Source organism: Ailuropoda melanoleuca, chromosome 1, assembly GCF_002007445.2.
Source record: "Ailuropoda melanoleuca isolate Jingjing chromosome 1, ASM200744v2, whole genome shotgun sequence".
Classification (NCBI taxonomy): domain Eukaryota; kingdom Metazoa; phylum Chordata; class Mammalia; order Carnivora; family Ursidae; genus Ailuropoda; species Ailuropoda melanoleuca.
The window spans coordinates 56,030,561-56,048,857 of NC_048218.1; the positions used below are offsets into that span (position 1 = coordinate 56,030,561).

General features: G+C 36.4%; 2 protein-coding genes across 3 annotated transcripts in view; both read right to left on the reverse strand.

Moving 5' to 3' along the window:
* LOC100474025 (cell surface glycoprotein CD200 receptor 1) overlaps positions 1-18,297 on the reverse strand; it is a 73,104-nt gene that overhangs the window by 32,513 nt on the left and 22,294 nt on the right. The gene's annotated exons all lie outside the window — the stretch shown is intronic.
* LOC109488330 (cell surface glycoprotein CD200 receptor 1) lies at positions 12,136-14,734 on the reverse strand. Its single transcript, XM_034658529.1, has 3 exons — positions 14,556-14,734; positions 13,881-13,926; positions 12,136-13,194 (listed from the first exon to the last, which is right to left on the reverse strand). Exons 1-3 carry the CDS (start codon positions 14,672-14,674, stop codon positions 13,129-13,131), a joined length of 231 nt encoding a protein of 76 aa, XP_034514420.1. The 5' UTR covers positions 14,675-14,734; the 3' UTR covers positions 12,136-13,128.

Consider the following 18,297-nt stretch of genomic DNA (forward strand, 5'->3'; position numbering starts at 1 on the left):
CAGTCAAAACTAGAGGCTCTGACGGCCAGGGTCACCGAGGCAGAGGAACGCGTTAGCGAATTGGAGGATGGGTTAGTAGAAGAAAAAACGAAAATAGAAGCTGGTCTTAAAAAAATCCACGCCCACGAATGTAGATTACGGGAGATTACTGACTCTATGAAACGATCCAATGTCAGAATCATCGGCATCCCTGAAGGGGTGGAGAAAAACAGAGGTCTAGAAGAGATATTTGAACAAATTGTAGCTGAAAACTTCCCTAATCTAGCAAGGGAAACAAGCATTCGTGTCCAAGAGGCAGAGAGGACCCCATCCAAGCTCAACCAGGACAAACCTACGCCACGGCATGTCATAGTGCAATTCGCAAATATTAGATCCAAGGATACAGTATTGAAAGCGGCCAGGGCAAAGAAATTTCTCACGTACCAAGGCAAAGGTATCAGGATTACGTCAGACCTGTCTACAGAGACCTGGAATGAGAGAAAGGCTTGGGGGGGCATTTTTAAAGCTCTTTCAGAGAAAAACATGCAGCCAAGGATCCTTTATCCAGCAAAGCTGTCATTCAGAATTGATGGAGAAATAAAGACGTTCCAAAATCGCCAATCATTAACCAATTTCGTAACCACGAAACCAGCCCTACAGGAGATATTAAGGGGGGCTCTATAAAGGTAAAAAGGCCCCAAGAGTGATACAGAGCAGCAAGTCACAACCGATACAAAGACTTTAAAGAGAAATGGCATCATTAAAATCATATCTGTCAATAATCTCTATCAATCTAAATGGCTTAAACTCTCCCATAAAACGCCACAGGGTTGCAGATTGGATAAAAAGACATGACCCATCCATTTGCTGTCTACAAGAGACTCATTTTGAACCCAAAGATGCATTCAGACTTAGAGTAAGGGGATGGAGTACCATCTTCCACGCAAATGGACCTCAAAAGAAAGCTGGAGTAGCAATTCTCATATCAGATAGACTGGATTTTAAACTAGAGGCCATAGAGAGAGATACAGAAGGGCACTATATTATTCTTAAAGGAAGTATTCAACAAGTGGATATGACAATTATTAATATATATGCCCCCAACAGGGGAGCAGCAAGATACACAAGCCAACTCTTAACCAAAATAAAGAGACATATAGATAAGAACACAGTAATAGTAGGGGACCTCAACACCCCACTATCAGAAATAGACAGAACACCCTGGCAAAAACTAAGCAAAGAATCAAAGGCTTTGAATGCCATACTCGACGAGTTGGACCTCATAGATATATATAGAACACTACACCCCAGAACCAAAGAATACTCATTCTATTCAAATGCCCATGGAACATTCTCAAGAATAGATCATGCTCTGGGACACAAAACAGGTCTCAGCCAATACCAAAAGATTGAAATTATCCCCTGCATATTCTCAGACCACAACGCTCTGAAATTGGAACTCAACCACAAGGAAAAACCTGGAAGAAACTCAAACACTTGGAGGCTAAGAACCATCCTGCTCAAGAATGACTCGATAAACCAGGAAATCAAAAAACAAATTAAACAATTTATGGAGACCAACGAGAATGAATACACAACGGTCCAAAACCTATGGGATACTGCAAAGGCAGTCCTAAGGGGGAAATACATAGCCATCCAAGCCTCACTCAAAAGAATAGAAAAATCTAAAATGCAGTTTCTATATTCTCACCTCAAGAAACTGGAACAGCAACAGAGGGACAGGCCTAACCCACTGACAAGGAAGGAGTTGACCAAGATTAGAGCAGAAATCAATGAATTAGAGACCAGAACCACAGTAGAGCAGATCAACAGGACTAGAAGCTGGTTCTTTGAGAGAATCCATAAAATTGATAGACCACTGGCAAAACTTGTCCAAAAACAAAGAGAAAGGACTGAGATTATTAAAATTATGACTGAAAAGGGAGAGGTCACGACCAGCACCATTGAAATTGCAAGGATTATTAGAAACTTTTATCAACAGCTATATGCCAAAAAACTAAACAATCTGGAAGAGATGGAGGCCTTCCTGGAAACCTATAAACTACCAAGACTGAAACAGGAAGAAATAGATTTCTTAAATAGGCCAATTAACTATGAAGAAATTGAGTCAGTGATAAACAACCTTCCAAATAATAAAACTCCAGGCCCAGACGGTTTTCCTGGGGAATTCTACCAAACATTCAAAGAAGAAATAATACCTATTCTCCTAAAGCTATTTCAAAAAATAGAAACAGAAGGAAAGCTACCAAACTCATTCTATGAGGCTAATATTACCTTGATCCCCAAACCAGGCAAAGACCCCCTCAAAAAGGAGAATTACAGACCGATTTCTCTAATGAATATGGATGCCAAAATCCTCAACAAGATCCTTGCTAATAGAATCCAACAGTACATTAAAAGGATTATCCATCATGACCAAGTGGGATTCATACCTGGGATGCAAGCATGGTTCAACACTCGCAAATCAATCAATGTGATACATCATATCAACAAGAAAAGACTCAAGAACCATATGATCCTCTCAATTGATGCAGAAAAAGCATTTGACAAAATACAGCATCCTTTCCTGATTAAAACCCTTCAGAGTGTAGGAATAGAGGGTACATTTCTCAATCTCATAAAAGCCATCTATGAAAAGCCTACTGCAAGCATTATTCTCAATGGGGAAAAGCTGGAAGCCTTTCCCTTAAGATCAGGAACACGACAAGGATGCCCACTCTCGCCACTATTATTCAACATAGTACTAGAAGTCCTTGCAACAGCAATCAGAAGACAAAAAGGGATCAAAGGTATCCAAATCGGCAAAGAAGAAGTCAAACTGTCTCTCTTTGCAGATGACATGATACTCTATATGGAAAACCCAAAGGAATCCACTCCCAAACTATTAGAAGTTATAGAACAATTCAGTAAGGTGGCAGGATACAAAATCAATGCCCAGAAATCAGTTGCATTTCTATACACGAATAACGAGACTGAAGAAAGAGAAATTAGGGAATCCATCCCATTTACAATAACACCAAAAACCATGCGTTACCTTGGAATTAACTTAACCAGAGACGTAAAGGACCTATATGCTAGAAACTATAGATCACTTTTGAAAGATATTGAGGAAGACATAAAAAGATGGAAAAATATTCCATGCTCATGGATTGGAAGAATTAACATAGTTAAAATGTCCATACTACCCAGAGCAATCTACACTTTCAATGCTATCCCGATCAAAATACCGAGGACATTTTTCAAAGAACTGGAACAAATAGTCCTTAAATTTGTATGGAACCAGAAAAGGCCCCGAATCTCCAAGGAACTGTTGAAAAGGAAAAACAAAGCTGGGGGCATCACAATGCCGGATTTCGAGCTGTACTACAAAGCTGTGATCACAAAGACAGCATGGTACTGGCACAAAAACAGACACATCGACCAATGGAACAGAATAGAGAACCCAGAAATGGACCCTCGGCTCTTTGGGCAACTAATCTTTGATAAAGCAGGAAAAAACATCCGGTGGAAAAAAGACAGTCTCTTCAATAAATGGTGCTGGGAAAATTGGACAGCTACATGCAAAAGAATGAAACTTGACCACTCTCTCACACCATACACAAAAATAAACTCCAAATGGATGAAAGACCTCAATGTGAGACAGGAATCCATCAAAATTCTAGAGGAGAACATAGGCAACAACTTCTATGACATCGGCCAGAGCAACCTTTTTCACGACACATCTCCAAAGGCAAGAGAAATAAAAGATAAAATGAACTTATGGGACTTTATCAGGATAAAGAGCTTCTGCACAGCCAAGGAAACAGTCAAAAAAACTAAGAGACAGCCCACGGAATGGGAGAATATATTTGCAAAGGACACCACAGATAAAGGACTGGTATCCAAGATCTACAAAGAACTTCTCAAACTCAATACACGAGAAACAAATAAACAAATCATAAAATGGGCAGAAGATATGAACAGACACTTTTCCAATGAAGACATACAAATGGCTAACAGACACATGAAAAAATGTTCAAAATCATTAGCCATCAGGGAAATTCAAATCAAAACCACACTGAGATACCACCTTACGCCAGTTAGAATGGCAAAGATAGACAAGGCAAGAAACAACAATTGTTGGAGAGGATGTGGAGAAAGGGGATCCCTCCTACATTGTTGGTGGGAATGCAAGTTGGTACAGCCACTCTGGAAAACAGTGTGGAGGTCCCTTAAAAAGTTAAAAATTGAACTACCCTATGACCCAGCCATTGCACTACTGGGTGTTTACCCCAAAGATACAGACGTAGTAAAGAGAAGGGCCATATGCACCCCAATGTTCATAGCTGCATTGTCCACAATAGCCAAATCATGGAAGGAGCCGAGATGCCCTTCAACAGATGACTGGATTAAGAAGCTGTGGTCCATATATACAATGGAATATTACTCAGCTATCAGAAAGAACGAATTCTCAACATTTGCTGCAACATGGACGGCACTGGAGGAGATAATGCTAAGTGAAATAAGTCAAGCAGAGAAAGACAATTATCATATGATTTCTCTCATCTATGGAACATAAGAACTAGGAGGATCGGTAGGGGAAGAAAGGGATAAAGAAAAGGGGGGTAATCAGAAGGGGGAATGAAACATGAGAGACTATGGACTATGAGAAACAAACTGAAGACTTCAGAGGGGAGGGGGTGGGGGAATGGGATAGACTGGTGATGGGTAGTAAGGAGAGCACGTATTGCATGGTGCACTGGGTGTTATACGCAACTAATGAAGCATCAAACTTTACATCGGAAACTGGTGATGTACTGTATGGTGATTAACATAATATAATAAAATTAAAAAAAAAAGAATTACCTAATGGATCCCCAAAATGACTGACTATCAAGGAAATGGGTGTCTTTACAATGGAGAATTCTGGCAGGTATTGCCTAAGTGGTCTAACTTATCACCACCAATACTGAGTGTTATTGATGTGATATACTGGGGAAGATAAAACATCACCAACATAGCATATTTGTCTAGGTGACTAATCTGAAGTTAATCATGAGGAAACTGCAAAATTCCAAACTGAGGACCATCCTACAAAACAAATGACTCTAAAAACATATACCTGACTCTTGAAAAAGCAGCAGTTAGGGGCGCTGCCACCCATGCACCCCACAGTCGAAAATCCACGTGTAACTTTGACTCTACCAAAACTTAACTACTAATAGCCTACTGTTACCGATAACATAGATAGTCAATTAACACATGTACTACATGCTATGTTCTCATAATAAAGTGAGCTATGTAAAAGAAAAAAAAAGAAATAAAATATGAAGAAAAGTAGAAAACAAAAAGCATATTGATAGATTTCAACCTAAGCATATCTATAATCAAATGTAAATGGTCTCAGTTTGAAATTAAAAACAAAGATGGTCAAACTGGAGGGAAAAAAAGCAATACAACTATATGTTACCTATAAGAAACATACTTTAAATATAAAGATAAATAATTTAACAGGAACATAATGGGGAAAGATACATGGTACTAACACTAATTGAAAGAAATCTGGAGAGACTGTATGAATATCAGACATGGTAAATTTGAGGGAAAAATTATTACCAGAGATAAAGAACTTTATTTCATAATGATAAAGTAGTGAATTCATAAAAAGTATGTAGCATTCCTAAAGGTTTGTGCCCTTTATATCCGAGCTTCAAAATATGTGAAGCAAAAACTGATGGAACTACAAGGATAAAGAAACAAATTTACAACCATAGTCAGAGATTTTACTATATCTTCTCAACAACAGAAGTACACAGACAATCAACAAGTACATAGAAGATCTGAACAACACTATCAACTCAATCTAGTTGACATTTGTTGAACACTCCAAAGAACAGAAGAATACACACTATTTTCAAGTACACATGGAACATTTACCAAGTTAGTCCTCTATCTCAATCACATATCATGTCTCAATAAATTTGAAAGATCTCAACCCATACAAGATATGTTCTCTGACCACAAAGGAGTGATATTAGAAATCAATTGTAGAAAGATATCTGAAAAATCCTCAAATATTTGAAAGTTGAATAGCACATTTTTAAATAATCCATAGGTCAAGAAGCAATCTAAAAAAATTTATGATGTATTTGAACTAAATGGCAATTAAAACCTTCACAAAAGAAGATTCCAAGCACATTGGACTCCCTTAAGCCAAGCATTTTAAAAGATATTCCCAAATATACACAAATTCTTCTAAAGTAATTAAAAGAGGGATTACTTCCTATCTCAGTCAGCTCAGGCTACTATAACAAAATACCACAGACTGGATGGGTTAAGCAGCAGACATTTTTTCCTCACAGTTGAAGAGGCTGGGAGGTCCAAGATCAAGGTGCGGACCAATTTGGTTCCTGATAAGATCTCTTTTATGGCTTGTAGACAGCTACTTTTTCACTGTGTCCTTAGTGGTAGAGAGAGAGCTCTTGTCTCTCTTCCTCTTTTTATAAGGACACTAATCGTATCATGGATCCCTCATAATCTCATCTAAACCGAAATTACCACCCAAAACTGTGGACTCCTGACACATCACATTGGGGATTGGATTGAATTTTGAAGGGATACAAACATCAGTCCATAACCCTGTGCCAACTCCTTCTATAAAACCAGCGTTACTCTGATACCCAATAAAACAAGGGAAAACATTACTGGAAAACAACAGATAAGTAGTGACCATAGAGGCAGAAATTCAAAGGAAAATTTTAGCAAATAGAATCTAACAATATATGAAATAAGGATGATACATATATCCAGGTGGAATTTAACCCAAGAATGCCAGCTGATTTAATATTTTGCAGAAATCAATATTATCATATTAAAAACTAAAAAAGAAAAAATTTTGATCATCTCAGTTAGCACCAAAAAAACTTCTTGCAACATCAAACATCTGTTCCTGTTTAAATCTTTGAGAAATGAGGACTATAAGAAACACTCTTCTACCCAATAAAGGGCATCTGTAAATAAAACAAAAACAGAACCCAGCAGCCAACATTGTATTTCATGGTGAAAGTCTGCATGCTCTCCCCCAAGACTGTAAGACAAGAATGTCCACTTTCACTACTTCTAATCAACATCAGGGTTGGAAACTTCAGGCCTACCCTATGACCTCCAGGGCCAATGATTTAACCATCATGCCTACATAATATAACCAGTGTAAAAGCCCTAAACAAAGGGGTTCAGAAGTCTTCTGCTTTGGTGAATGCATCCATGTGCCAGGAAGGTGACACACTCCAAACTCCATGGGGACAAAGTTCCTATGCTTGGGAACTTTTCAGACCTGGCCTATATACATCTTCATCTGGCTGTTTCTTTGTATCCTTTATAATATTCAGTATAATAAACCCGAAATAATAATAAAGTGTTTCCTTGAGTACTGTGAGACATTATAGCAAATTATCAAATCTGGGGAAAGAGGTCTATGTGAACCCTCAATTTGTAGCCAACTTGAAGGGAAGTGTGAGTAACTTAGAGATCCACCACTTGTACTTGGCTTCTGAAGTAGGCGCTGTCCTCTGGTACTCATCCCTTAATCTGCGGGGTCTGCGCTAATTCTGGATAATCATTTCAAAATTGGATGAAATTGTAGGTCATCCAGTTGGTGTCCACGGAGAATTGGAGAATTGCTTGGTGTTGAAATCCACACACTTGGTGTTAGAAATGTTGTGAGTAGAGAAACAGTTATTTAGTAAGTAACACAAATAAAAGCCATCCTCATTGGAAAGAAAGAAATGAAACTGTCTTCATTCACCTACGTCATGGTCATCTTCGTAGTCAATTTGACAGAATCTTCAAAAACAATTAGAACCACCAAGTGTATTTATCAATTTGGATGAATACATAAGGTCAACACAATATATGTAAATGCAACTGAATTTTTTTAAAAGATTTTATTTATTTATTTGAGGGAGAGGGAGAGAGAACATGAGGGGAGGAAGGGCAGATGGAGATGGAGAAGCAGACTCCCTGCTAAGCAGGGAGTCAACACAGGGCTTTATCTCAGGACCCTGAGATCATGCCCTGAGTCGAAGGCAGATGTTTAATGGACTGAGTCACCCAGGCGCCCCATCAACTCAAGTGAATTTTTATATAATATCAAGGAACAATTAGAAATTGAAATTTAAAAAATAATACCATTTGCAATAGCATCAAAGAGTATGAAATATAGTATTTAGGGATAAGCCTGACCAGGATGTATAAAAGCTATACACAAAAAGTACAAAACATTGCAGAGAGAAATGGAAAAAGGCCTGAATAAATGGGAGATCTACTATGCTCATGGACTGGAAAAATCATTATTGCTAAGATAGCAGTTATCCTCAAATTGATATATACTTCAACATAATCCAGTTACAATCAAAAAAAGCCTTTTTTTGCAGAAATCGACAAATTAAGTGTAAAATTCATATGGAAATGAAAAATACCTAGTGTAGCCGAATAACTTTGAAAAAGAACAAAGTCAGAGAGCTAAAACTACCTGATTTCAAGACTTACAAAGGTACAAGACTGTGTGATATTGGCATAACAACAGACAATTCAATAAAACAGAACAGAGAGTCCATAAATAGGCCCATACAAAATGATTTTCCACAAAGATAAAAGGTAATTTAGTGTGCTGGAATATGCACATAAGTATCAGTATGTAAAAAGAAGAAAGAAAGAAAGAAAGAAAGAAAGAAAGAAAGAAAGAAAGAAAGAAAGGAAGGAAGGAAGGAAGGAAGGAAGGAAGAAAGAAAGAAAGAAAGAAAGAAAGAAGAAAAGAAAAAAACTTCAGTCTATATCTCATACCACGTACAAAAATTCCATCAAAATGGATTATAGACCTAAATGTGTAACCCAAACTATAAAACTTCTAGAATAAAACACTATAAGCCTTTGGGATATAAAAAAATTTCTTAGATGCAATACCAAAACTATAGTCCATAAAAGAAAAATGTCAATAAATTATTCATCAAAATAAAAAAAATGTCCAAAACAAACAACCAAAACCAAAAACACCTTTCAAAAGACAGTGAATACTGCAAAGAGAATGATAGAACTTATACTCAGAATATACAAAGAATTCTCAATAAACAAACTACCCAGTTTTTCTAAATGAGAAAAACATTTCAACACTTACCAAAGAAAATATATGAGTGATAAGTAAGTATATGATAAGACAGTCATCATTAGTCTTTAGGGAGATACACATTAAAACCACAATGAGAGATAATTAATATATAACACTGTATGTCAACTGTACTTCAATAATAATTTTAAAAAAATAAGAAATACACATATACTATAATGTCTAAAATTAAAAAGACTGAACATACCATGTATTGAAAAAACATGGAAGAACAGGAAATCTCAGACATTGGTGGGAGGAATGTAAAATAGTACAACTACTTAGAAAAAACACCTTAGCAATTTCTTTAAAAGTTAAATGACTACATACTGTATGATACAGCTACAGCCTTTACAAGTTTTTACCCAGGAAAATAGCTCATGTCCACAAAAATACTTGCACAAGAATGTTTGCAGCTTTATTTGTAATGGCATAAAATTGGAAACAAAACAAATGTTTCCATACAGATACAAACTGGTGTATTCATACAATGGAATACTATTTAGCAATAGAAATAATGAACTATTAATGTGTGAACTTATCTCAAGTAATTATGCTCAGTAAAAGAAACCAGGACTCTCTACCACCAAAAAAAGGGAGTACATATTGTATAATCACATTTATACAAAAATCTAGAATATGCAAACTGAAATATAGTTACAGAGAGCAGATCAGTGGTTACCTGGGGGTGGAGGGAGAGCAAGAGTTTTGGGGTAGGATTTTAAAGAAGAATAAGAAAACTTGGAGGTGATGGATAAGTTCATTATCTTGATTGCGCTGATGGTTCACAAGTATAAAACTATGAGAAAAGAGTAAAAATATTAGCCAATCTAGCAAAGCAGAGTAAAGAAAAAAGTAAAACAGGGCATGTAAAGTAAGCATATTAAACAAGATATAAAAATTAAGATTGTAAAAATATGACCAAATTTGTAAGTAACCACAACAAATGTGGTTTAAATTCTCCTATTAAAAGTTAAAATTTTCAGAGTTCATAAAAATCCGCTATATCTTGTCTATTAAAAAGCTGTAGTTTCTTTGTAAAAGGTGTACCCGAAATAAAATGTCACAGAGTATTGAAGACAGATAGATGACTGCATACCAGGCAAATACTAACCAGTGAAAGGATGGACTGGGCAGCCAAGGAGGTAAGGGGTTCAGATTTCCCATCAATAGAGAACTTACCATTCACATGCAAGGAGGGCAATCACCTGATGGCCTCCAGTTGTTAAGGCCTTCAGGATCCAGTTCAGCTTTTAAGTTGAGACCATACTCTTCCCAGACAATGACTAAGCATGAAGGGGTATTAGGGTTTTGTCACTTCTGCTCATGAAAGAGTCCCCTTAGAAGCCATCTTTGCTCCAGGGTTTCTCATTGGGTTGGCCAAGACTTTGGCAGTTCTATGTCTGGATCTGAGGCTCTTGTATCCTGCTTCCTCCCCTTTCCTTACACAGGTTTCATTCAGATCAGTGTCATGGTCTAAAGGTTTTCCCTCCCCTATCCTACTTCCTGCCCCTTTAATCTTTCTCACATATAACCCCTCTCTCCCAAATAAACTTTACTGCTCCTAACTCCATCTCAGCCTCTGCTTCCTGGAGGACCTGACACACCTGTTTTAGTTTCTAGATTTTTCTGATTCAACAGATCAAAAATGGATTTGGGTAATCTATATAATTTTTTATTTCCCCATATGATTCTCATGTTTGACCACATTTAGCACCCCTATAGTGGAAGATTTTAATACATTTATTTCCTGTACATCATCATTTGACATTTATAAACTATTTTGAAATCTTTAAGGTGTCATCTACATGGCTGTTTTGACGTAAATTATCAAGTTATGATGTAAACACAATTTTGCTTTTTTTTGTTTTTCAGTAATATTAAAACAGATATTTTTTTTGAAGATTTTATTTTTATTTTTTTGAAGAGATAGGGACAGCCAGCGAGAGAGGGAACACAAGCAGGGGGAGTGGGAGAGGAAGAAGCAGACTCATAGCAGAGGAGCCTGATGTGGGGCTCGATCCCAGAACGCCGGGATCACACCCTGAGCCAAAGGCAGACGCTTAATGACTGCGCCACCCAGGCGCCCCTAAACAGATATTTTTTTAGACATTTTTATTATGTTATGTTAGTCACCATACAGTACATCGTTAGTTTTTGATGTAGTGTTCCACGATTCATTGTAAACAGATATATTTGAACCCAGTTAACTGTGAGCCTCGTCCCACCCAGGGATGGATGAGGAACAAAGGAAAGGTCAAGGACAGGGTTTGATGTCTATTGTTCACACTGCTTGGTAATATTTATATGGGGAAACTTAATGGACTGTTTTGGGGGTGTAGACAAATGGTGTCGAAATGGTTTGGTCAAAATCATGTGCTAAATGTGATTAGATTAGTTCACCTCCAAAAGAAACTAAGATTCTTTTTAATGATAAAGCCTAGTGTAGCCAAAATATCCAGAGAAGGGAAAACAGTGACAAAAGAGCTGTCTTAAAAGTTTTACATAGTAGAATTGAAGAATGAATGGATTTTCTTTTAATTTCTACAATGATGAAAATTTTTAATGTTTTTCCTGCTATGGAGAAGCAGACTTTTTTTTCATAAATTTTTATAAATAAGATATATTTTTCATAAGATTAAAAACAATTAATATACACATTCTTAATACTGCATTCCACAGAAAAATTGAGGGGAAGGGTCATATCATCCCTTGGCCATTCTCTTAGCACAGAGACCATATTTTATGGATACCCAAGTTCCTCATAACGCATATTTAGCTGCTTATATACTCAATGAACATCTGTTATTTGCTAAATACCTCAAAATAAAATGTACACCATAAAAATACACAATTTCAATTTATCACATCTGCAAAAACTGTTAGGCAGTAGCTATCAATCTCCATTGAGATACGAGTTCAGAAAGTAATCCCTCACATGTGTTCCCTCTCTCTTCCTGCTTTCTCATCAACATGACAGAAAAACATAAATCCAGTTTTGTCAAATAGTGTAGTTTTTATTATAATCTTACAACACATCAGTTAACTGGTTGATTAAAAACAAGAAGTGGGAATCTTGCAGATATTAAAATAATAATATATGGAAAGGCACATTCAAACATGGTTGAAGGGAATATAAATTGATACAATTTGACATATCAATCAATAAAAAAAGTGCACAAGCCCTTTTGACCTGAAATTCTACTCAGGGAAATTATTCTATAAATATACTTAAATACAAAAAGATCTGTCCACAAGAAACATTCTATGTGGTATGTTTATAATACCAAAACAAACAAATAAAACTTAAAGTAATCTAAATGTCTATCACTAGGACTGTAGTTAATTAAATTATGACATGACCATATAATGGAATTTTATAACCATTAAAAAGAATGAGGTAGCTCTGCTTGTATTGATATAAAAGATCTCCAAGACCTATCATATTACTAGCTTTCAATAAGTGCAGAAGAGCATCATGATATGTTCCCATTTATGTCTTGACAAGCGTATGTGTATATATGTATATGTAAATAGGCTTATGGATGTACACCCATACCTTGGGTGTACAGATGTATGTACATAAAATTTTCTGAAAAAATACATATCAGATTGTTCCTTCTGCAGAGTTCTTTCTTGAGGAAACTCAGTTTTCATTATCTACTATACTAAACAATTTGAATATTTTATCATGAGCATTTGCTGTCTTTGTAATAACATCAGTTCTTCAGAGAACTAGCTAATACCAGCTAACATTCTAAAATTTCAATTATATAAGGATATTTATGCAAACACTTTAAAAAACTCTATCTTCTCAGAATCCTTGAAAAGCTAATTCCAAAACAGGTTTTCCTACTAGAACTCTAAGAAAATCAAAATAGTAGCTCTGCTGTATCTTTATTCATGTGTTCTGCTGCTAGATTCCGATAACTTATGAAGTATGGAGACACAGCCCATCAACTTCACTTTTAACACCTGAGACCTCTTCACTAGGTCACAGTATCATAGAGTGGATTGTTCTTCTCTGTGTAGCTGGCATAGGGCTGCATTTCCTCCTAAGAAAGAACTCAAAGTCAAAATGGATTTTAAAAAGCCAGAAGTCATCAACTACCTACATTTTTCTCACAGTTGCCCCCACCTTCAGTACGTACAAGAGTGTTTATATTTGTGACTCTGGGCTTACATGGACATAAAAAGAAAGACTGTTTTCTATTATTTTGTGAAAAAATTTTATTGATTATTTATGTCTCAGTATGAGATTATGATAAAGTTTGAATGACAGTTGGAATGGAGAAGAATGAAGTAACATGAGAGGTATTTCAAAGGAGAGGGTCAAAGACTTGGTAAGCTACTGGTTATGAGATAATGTAGCAGGAGAGGATTTAAGCTCAGGTAGGAGGGAAATGATGATGGTGTAGAGAAAGAGAAGTCAAGAATTGGAGATGGTTTCATGGGGGAGAAAAGACCAATTCAGTTTCTCCAAACATTACAGTCCAAATTTGGCAAGCATTATGTGTTTTGTAAGATACAGTTCTTGAAATGGCAATATGGTTCGGAATGTGTATGAATAGTACAAGGTGGATAATTAACAAAATAAGTACATCTGAGAATTAGCATTATGAAATTAGAATTTTTGCTTTTTAATTAAAATATTAATATTGATGCAAATTACAAATTGCATGGCTATATTTTGATGCTGAAGCTTAAAGTTTTGCAAATATTCTTTTTAATGTTATCTTACCTCTTCAACACCTGAAGTAGCTTCTGTTTTTCTTAATTTGCATTTTCTGCAAAAATAAAAATAAGCTGGAGTGAATTCAGAAAACATCATTATTTAATTAAAAATGGGAAGACAAAACAGTATATTATTGACAAGTGTGGTTCATTTTTTATAGAAGCCATAATAAAAGGAATTACCAGAAATTAGAATGCTACTTGTAGTTAATAACCTAAACGAGATAATTCTGGATATGGGGAGAGGAGTGAACTTGTGCAAAAGAAGCCTGACATATGGAATAAATGTGACACATCCTTTTTGGTACATAAAATGAATTACTGTAATTCTTCTTTTATTATTTTATGTCATGTTAGTCACCATACAATACATCATTAGCTTTTGATGTAGCATTCCATGATTCGTTGTTGGCATATAACACCCAGTGCTCCATGCAATATGTGCCTTTACCCAAATAGAAAATTAGCATCTGTCTCTACCAAGATCTTGCTCTAAATGGCTTAATTCATTACGCTTGCATGCCTAAGTAACTGAGCAAAATCCCTCTTGTCATTTAGAGTAGCCCAAGTCTTAGGACACTTTTAGAGTTGATGTTAACATATTAATTTTATCCTGTCAGTTCCATATACCTGACCCCTTCTAGCCCAATAAAGCTGAAGGAGAAAAAGCATCACTCAATACCTGCAGCAACGGATTTTCCAAAGCCAAATGGATCCCACAATGACCAAGACGATAACCGGAATGCAGGAGATGATATATATAGTAGTTAAGTTTAGTGGTGATTGGTCACCTGTAAACATAGATACAAAAATATATGGTTTATCTGTGCTGCATCCAGACAATGAAATATTATTTAGCACTAAAAAGAAATGAGCTACCAAGCCCTGACAAGACATGGAGAAAATTTAAGTGCATATTACTCAGTGAAAGAAGCCAAGCTGACAATGCTACATTCTGTATGATTCCAAATATATGACATTCTATGAAAAACTATGGAGACAGTGTAAAGATCAGGGGTTGCTAGAGGTTAGGGTGGACGGAGGGATGAGTAAGTGGAGCACAGAGGACCTTTGGGACAGTGAAACGACTCTGTATGAAACTACAATGGTGGATATATGCGACCCCTACATTTGCTAAAACTCATACAATGTACACCTAGAGTGAATCCTAATGTAAACTACAAATTTTGAGTGATAATGTTGTGTTAATGTAGGTTCATCAATTCTCACAAATGTACCAGTGTGGCATGGGTGATGTAGAGAGAGGGGGAGACTGTGCATGTGTCGGGGCAGGGGTAATATGGGAACTCTCTGCACTCTCCACTCCATTTTGCTATGAAACCAAAACTGCTCTAAAAACTAAAGTGTGTATATATATATATATATATATATATATATATATATATATATATACAAAGACTTTAGTTTTTAGAGCAGTTTTGGTTTCATAGCAAAATGGAGTGGAGAGTGCAGAAAGATATATACAGTTCAAGGATGTCTCATGGTTCATGAAATTCACTTCTGTGATTTAAACAGTTCTGACTCATTAATAGTTCAAATCATTATTATACTAAATTGCTGTATCAGTTCTGATTCCAGGGTTTCTAATAAGACATCATCCTAAATCAAGATTTTGTGGCTTTCAGGATTCATGAATGGTAAATTCATTTGGAGAGCTGTGCAGACTAGATTTCTCAGTTACAGTAATAGCAGGGTGTTTCTCATCTCCAATATGCAGAAATAAATGGGGAGTTGTAAAGGAGGTAACTGGAAAAACAATATAATCCTGAAGTCACCTTTCTTCCAGGTCCTTGAAACTGACATGAATGCATGGCAGCAACTTTCAGTTATTTACTAACTCTGGCAGCGATATAAAGCTCAGTCTGACAAGAGAAGTCAACAAAGAAATTGCTAGCTCTGGGAGGCAGTGGTTCTAAGACCTTGCTCCTGCTGTTCCCTGGATGGGGCTGAGGGCAGCAGATGGAGGTGAATGGAGGCTAAGCAGGCTGGTGTCCTCTCCCTCCACATTCCTTCAACAGTTTGTTTTTAAGCATTGCATTTCTCTGTCTTTTGTTTGAAAAAGAAAAAATTTTTTACAGTTAAAATCAACAACATTGTCTTGAAATCCTCTCTTTCAAACAAATGCCCCCTCTTTCATTGGAAGCATAGTCACAGAGGCTGAGGATCTGCCCTGCAAGGAGACAGGGAGGAGACCCAGCACTGGCTGGGAGTAGACAAGACAGTCTCTTCGATTCTGAGCATTCATAAACATGACATCATATTGTAATACTGGGTGGTCAGACTGCATACATAAGCAGGGCACAATTACTCTCCTCAGTAAATAATGCTAAAATCTTCTTTAAAAAATCAGTTTAACAATGGATATTGGAAAATGGTGATTTAAAGTCGTCTTCTCCCTTCTTACACTTTACTAAATTATCAGTAGGAAAATTTTCTAAGTATAGACTATTTAAATATAGACAATGAACTGGATGAAGATAAGCAGATGAAAAATTTCAACTTGTTTTTAGGTGAAAAAATGAACAGAAGTAGGCAAATAATTTAAGGTAGAATAAGTAAGAATCTTAGTATCCACAAAACACCAAGAACACTCCAGAATAAGAAGGGCTAAATATACAAAAAGGGACAAGTGGGGGTGAAGTGTGAGTTAAAAGTTGGAAGCTTCTTTGAAGGCCTGTATTAAGAAGGGGTAGGCGGCCAAGTCCTCTCCCACCCTGTGCAGCCAGGTCACTATAACTTCCTCAAACAGCAGGAAACAGGAAGTTGGACCCAGAAAAGGTAAACTGGAGAGATTCCAGAGTCAAGATCCAGACATAATGGAGGGTGGAGAGGAAGTGCCAGACTGATGAGAGGTATTAAAGAAAAGTCTGAGTTCTTTTTTATTAATAACAATATTTTTTTATTATATTATGTTAGTCACCATACAGTACATCCCTAGTTTTTGATGTAAAGTTCCATGATTCATTACTTGCATATAACACCAGTGCACCATGCAATACGTGCCCTCCTTACTACCCATCACCAGCCTATCCCATTCCCCCTCCCCCTCTGAAGCCCTCAGTTTGTTTCCCAGAGTCCATAGTCTCTCATGGTTCATTCCCCCTTCTGTTTACCCCCCCTTTCTTCTTCCCTTTCTTCTCCTACAGATCTTCCTACTTCTTATGTTCCATAAATGAGTGAAACTATATGATAATTGTCTTTCTCTGCTTGACTTATTTCGCTTAGCATTATCTCCTCCAGTCCTGCCCATGTTGCAGAAAAGTCTGAGTTCTGAACAGTCTCTCTCTCTCTCTTTCACACACAGACACATAGACACACACACATACACACACACACACACACACACACACACAAACACACGAACTCTCCTCTTCTTCCCTGCTCCCATAACACTAATAGTCAGGGTTATCCCTCTAACACAATAGACTGGAGTTATTTTCTGCAGAAGCTAAGCAGTCTCAGAGAAAAGTCCTCCAGATAACTAAAGAATCTATATTTTTTCAAAAAGTGTTTTCATTTACCTACTTTCAGCCTATTGAAGCTAACTAGTTGACAGGACCACCCACAGAAAACATAGCATCCAATCAGTTCATTCTTGAATGCTCACTTTGAAATGAATGGCCAGCCAAGGATTCCCAGAGAGTAAAGGAAAGCCTGATATATGAAACAGAGATTAAAAGTAGTATATGTCTGGAAGTCAGAAGGAACTCACATTAAATAGACATGGAATCAAGCAGAGGACTGTGGGAAAGAGAATGCCCAGGAAAATCTTTGTGTAGCAGGTCTAGTGACTTCCCAGGTCAGATTATAATAACAAGAGTATGTAAAATTCAAGAAGGGACATCTTCAAGAAAAAAAAAAAGAAGAACTTATGGATTACCCAATAAATTTGACCATGTAGAAAGTAGGATTAATAGGGGTTTTCTAATTTTGTCACTAAGCTTATGATAATTAACAACAAATACAAATATTTTTAAGGAAACTGAAGAATAAAGTTTAAATCAATCATAGAGGTTACTGTAATATATCTAAGAAATTCTAGGAAGAACCTGGAAAAGAAAATCCTACCAAACTAAAATCTGTGAAGAAAGCTTGTGAGTAAATTGATCCTTCTTATAAAAGCATGAGCATTGTTTTAAATATGCTTTATACTTCTCCTAAAACCGTAAGTATTAATTTAAAAGTACACTACTCAAGCCAACTTACTACTTGCATACAAGTGGACATTAAATTATTAAATTATTTTTCATTTTGATTATTAAATAATAAACTACACTCTAAAATATGGCTTCTGAAAACAAATTTCTGCATTATTCTCCTGGGCACAGCTCTTGATGATGGAGGAGAAGGACATAAAGAAGAAGGTGGGGAGATTATGCTTGAGTGAAAATCTCCACACACTC

Excerpts from the sequence above, each read along its gene's own strand:
- LOC109488330 (XM_034658529.1), bottom strand. The coding sequence starts at position 14,674 with ATGTTTACAGGTGACCAATCACCACTAAACTTAACTACTATATATATC. Across the intron at positions 13,927-14,555 it reads TGGAAAATCCGTTGCTGCAG|AAAATGCAAATTAAGAAAAA; the intron begins GTATTGAGTGAT and ends TTATTTTTGCAG. Across the intron at positions 13,195-13,880 it reads CTACTTCAGGTGTTGAAGAG|GAGGAAATGCAGCCCTATGC; the intron begins GTAAGATAACAT and ends GTTCTTTCTTAG.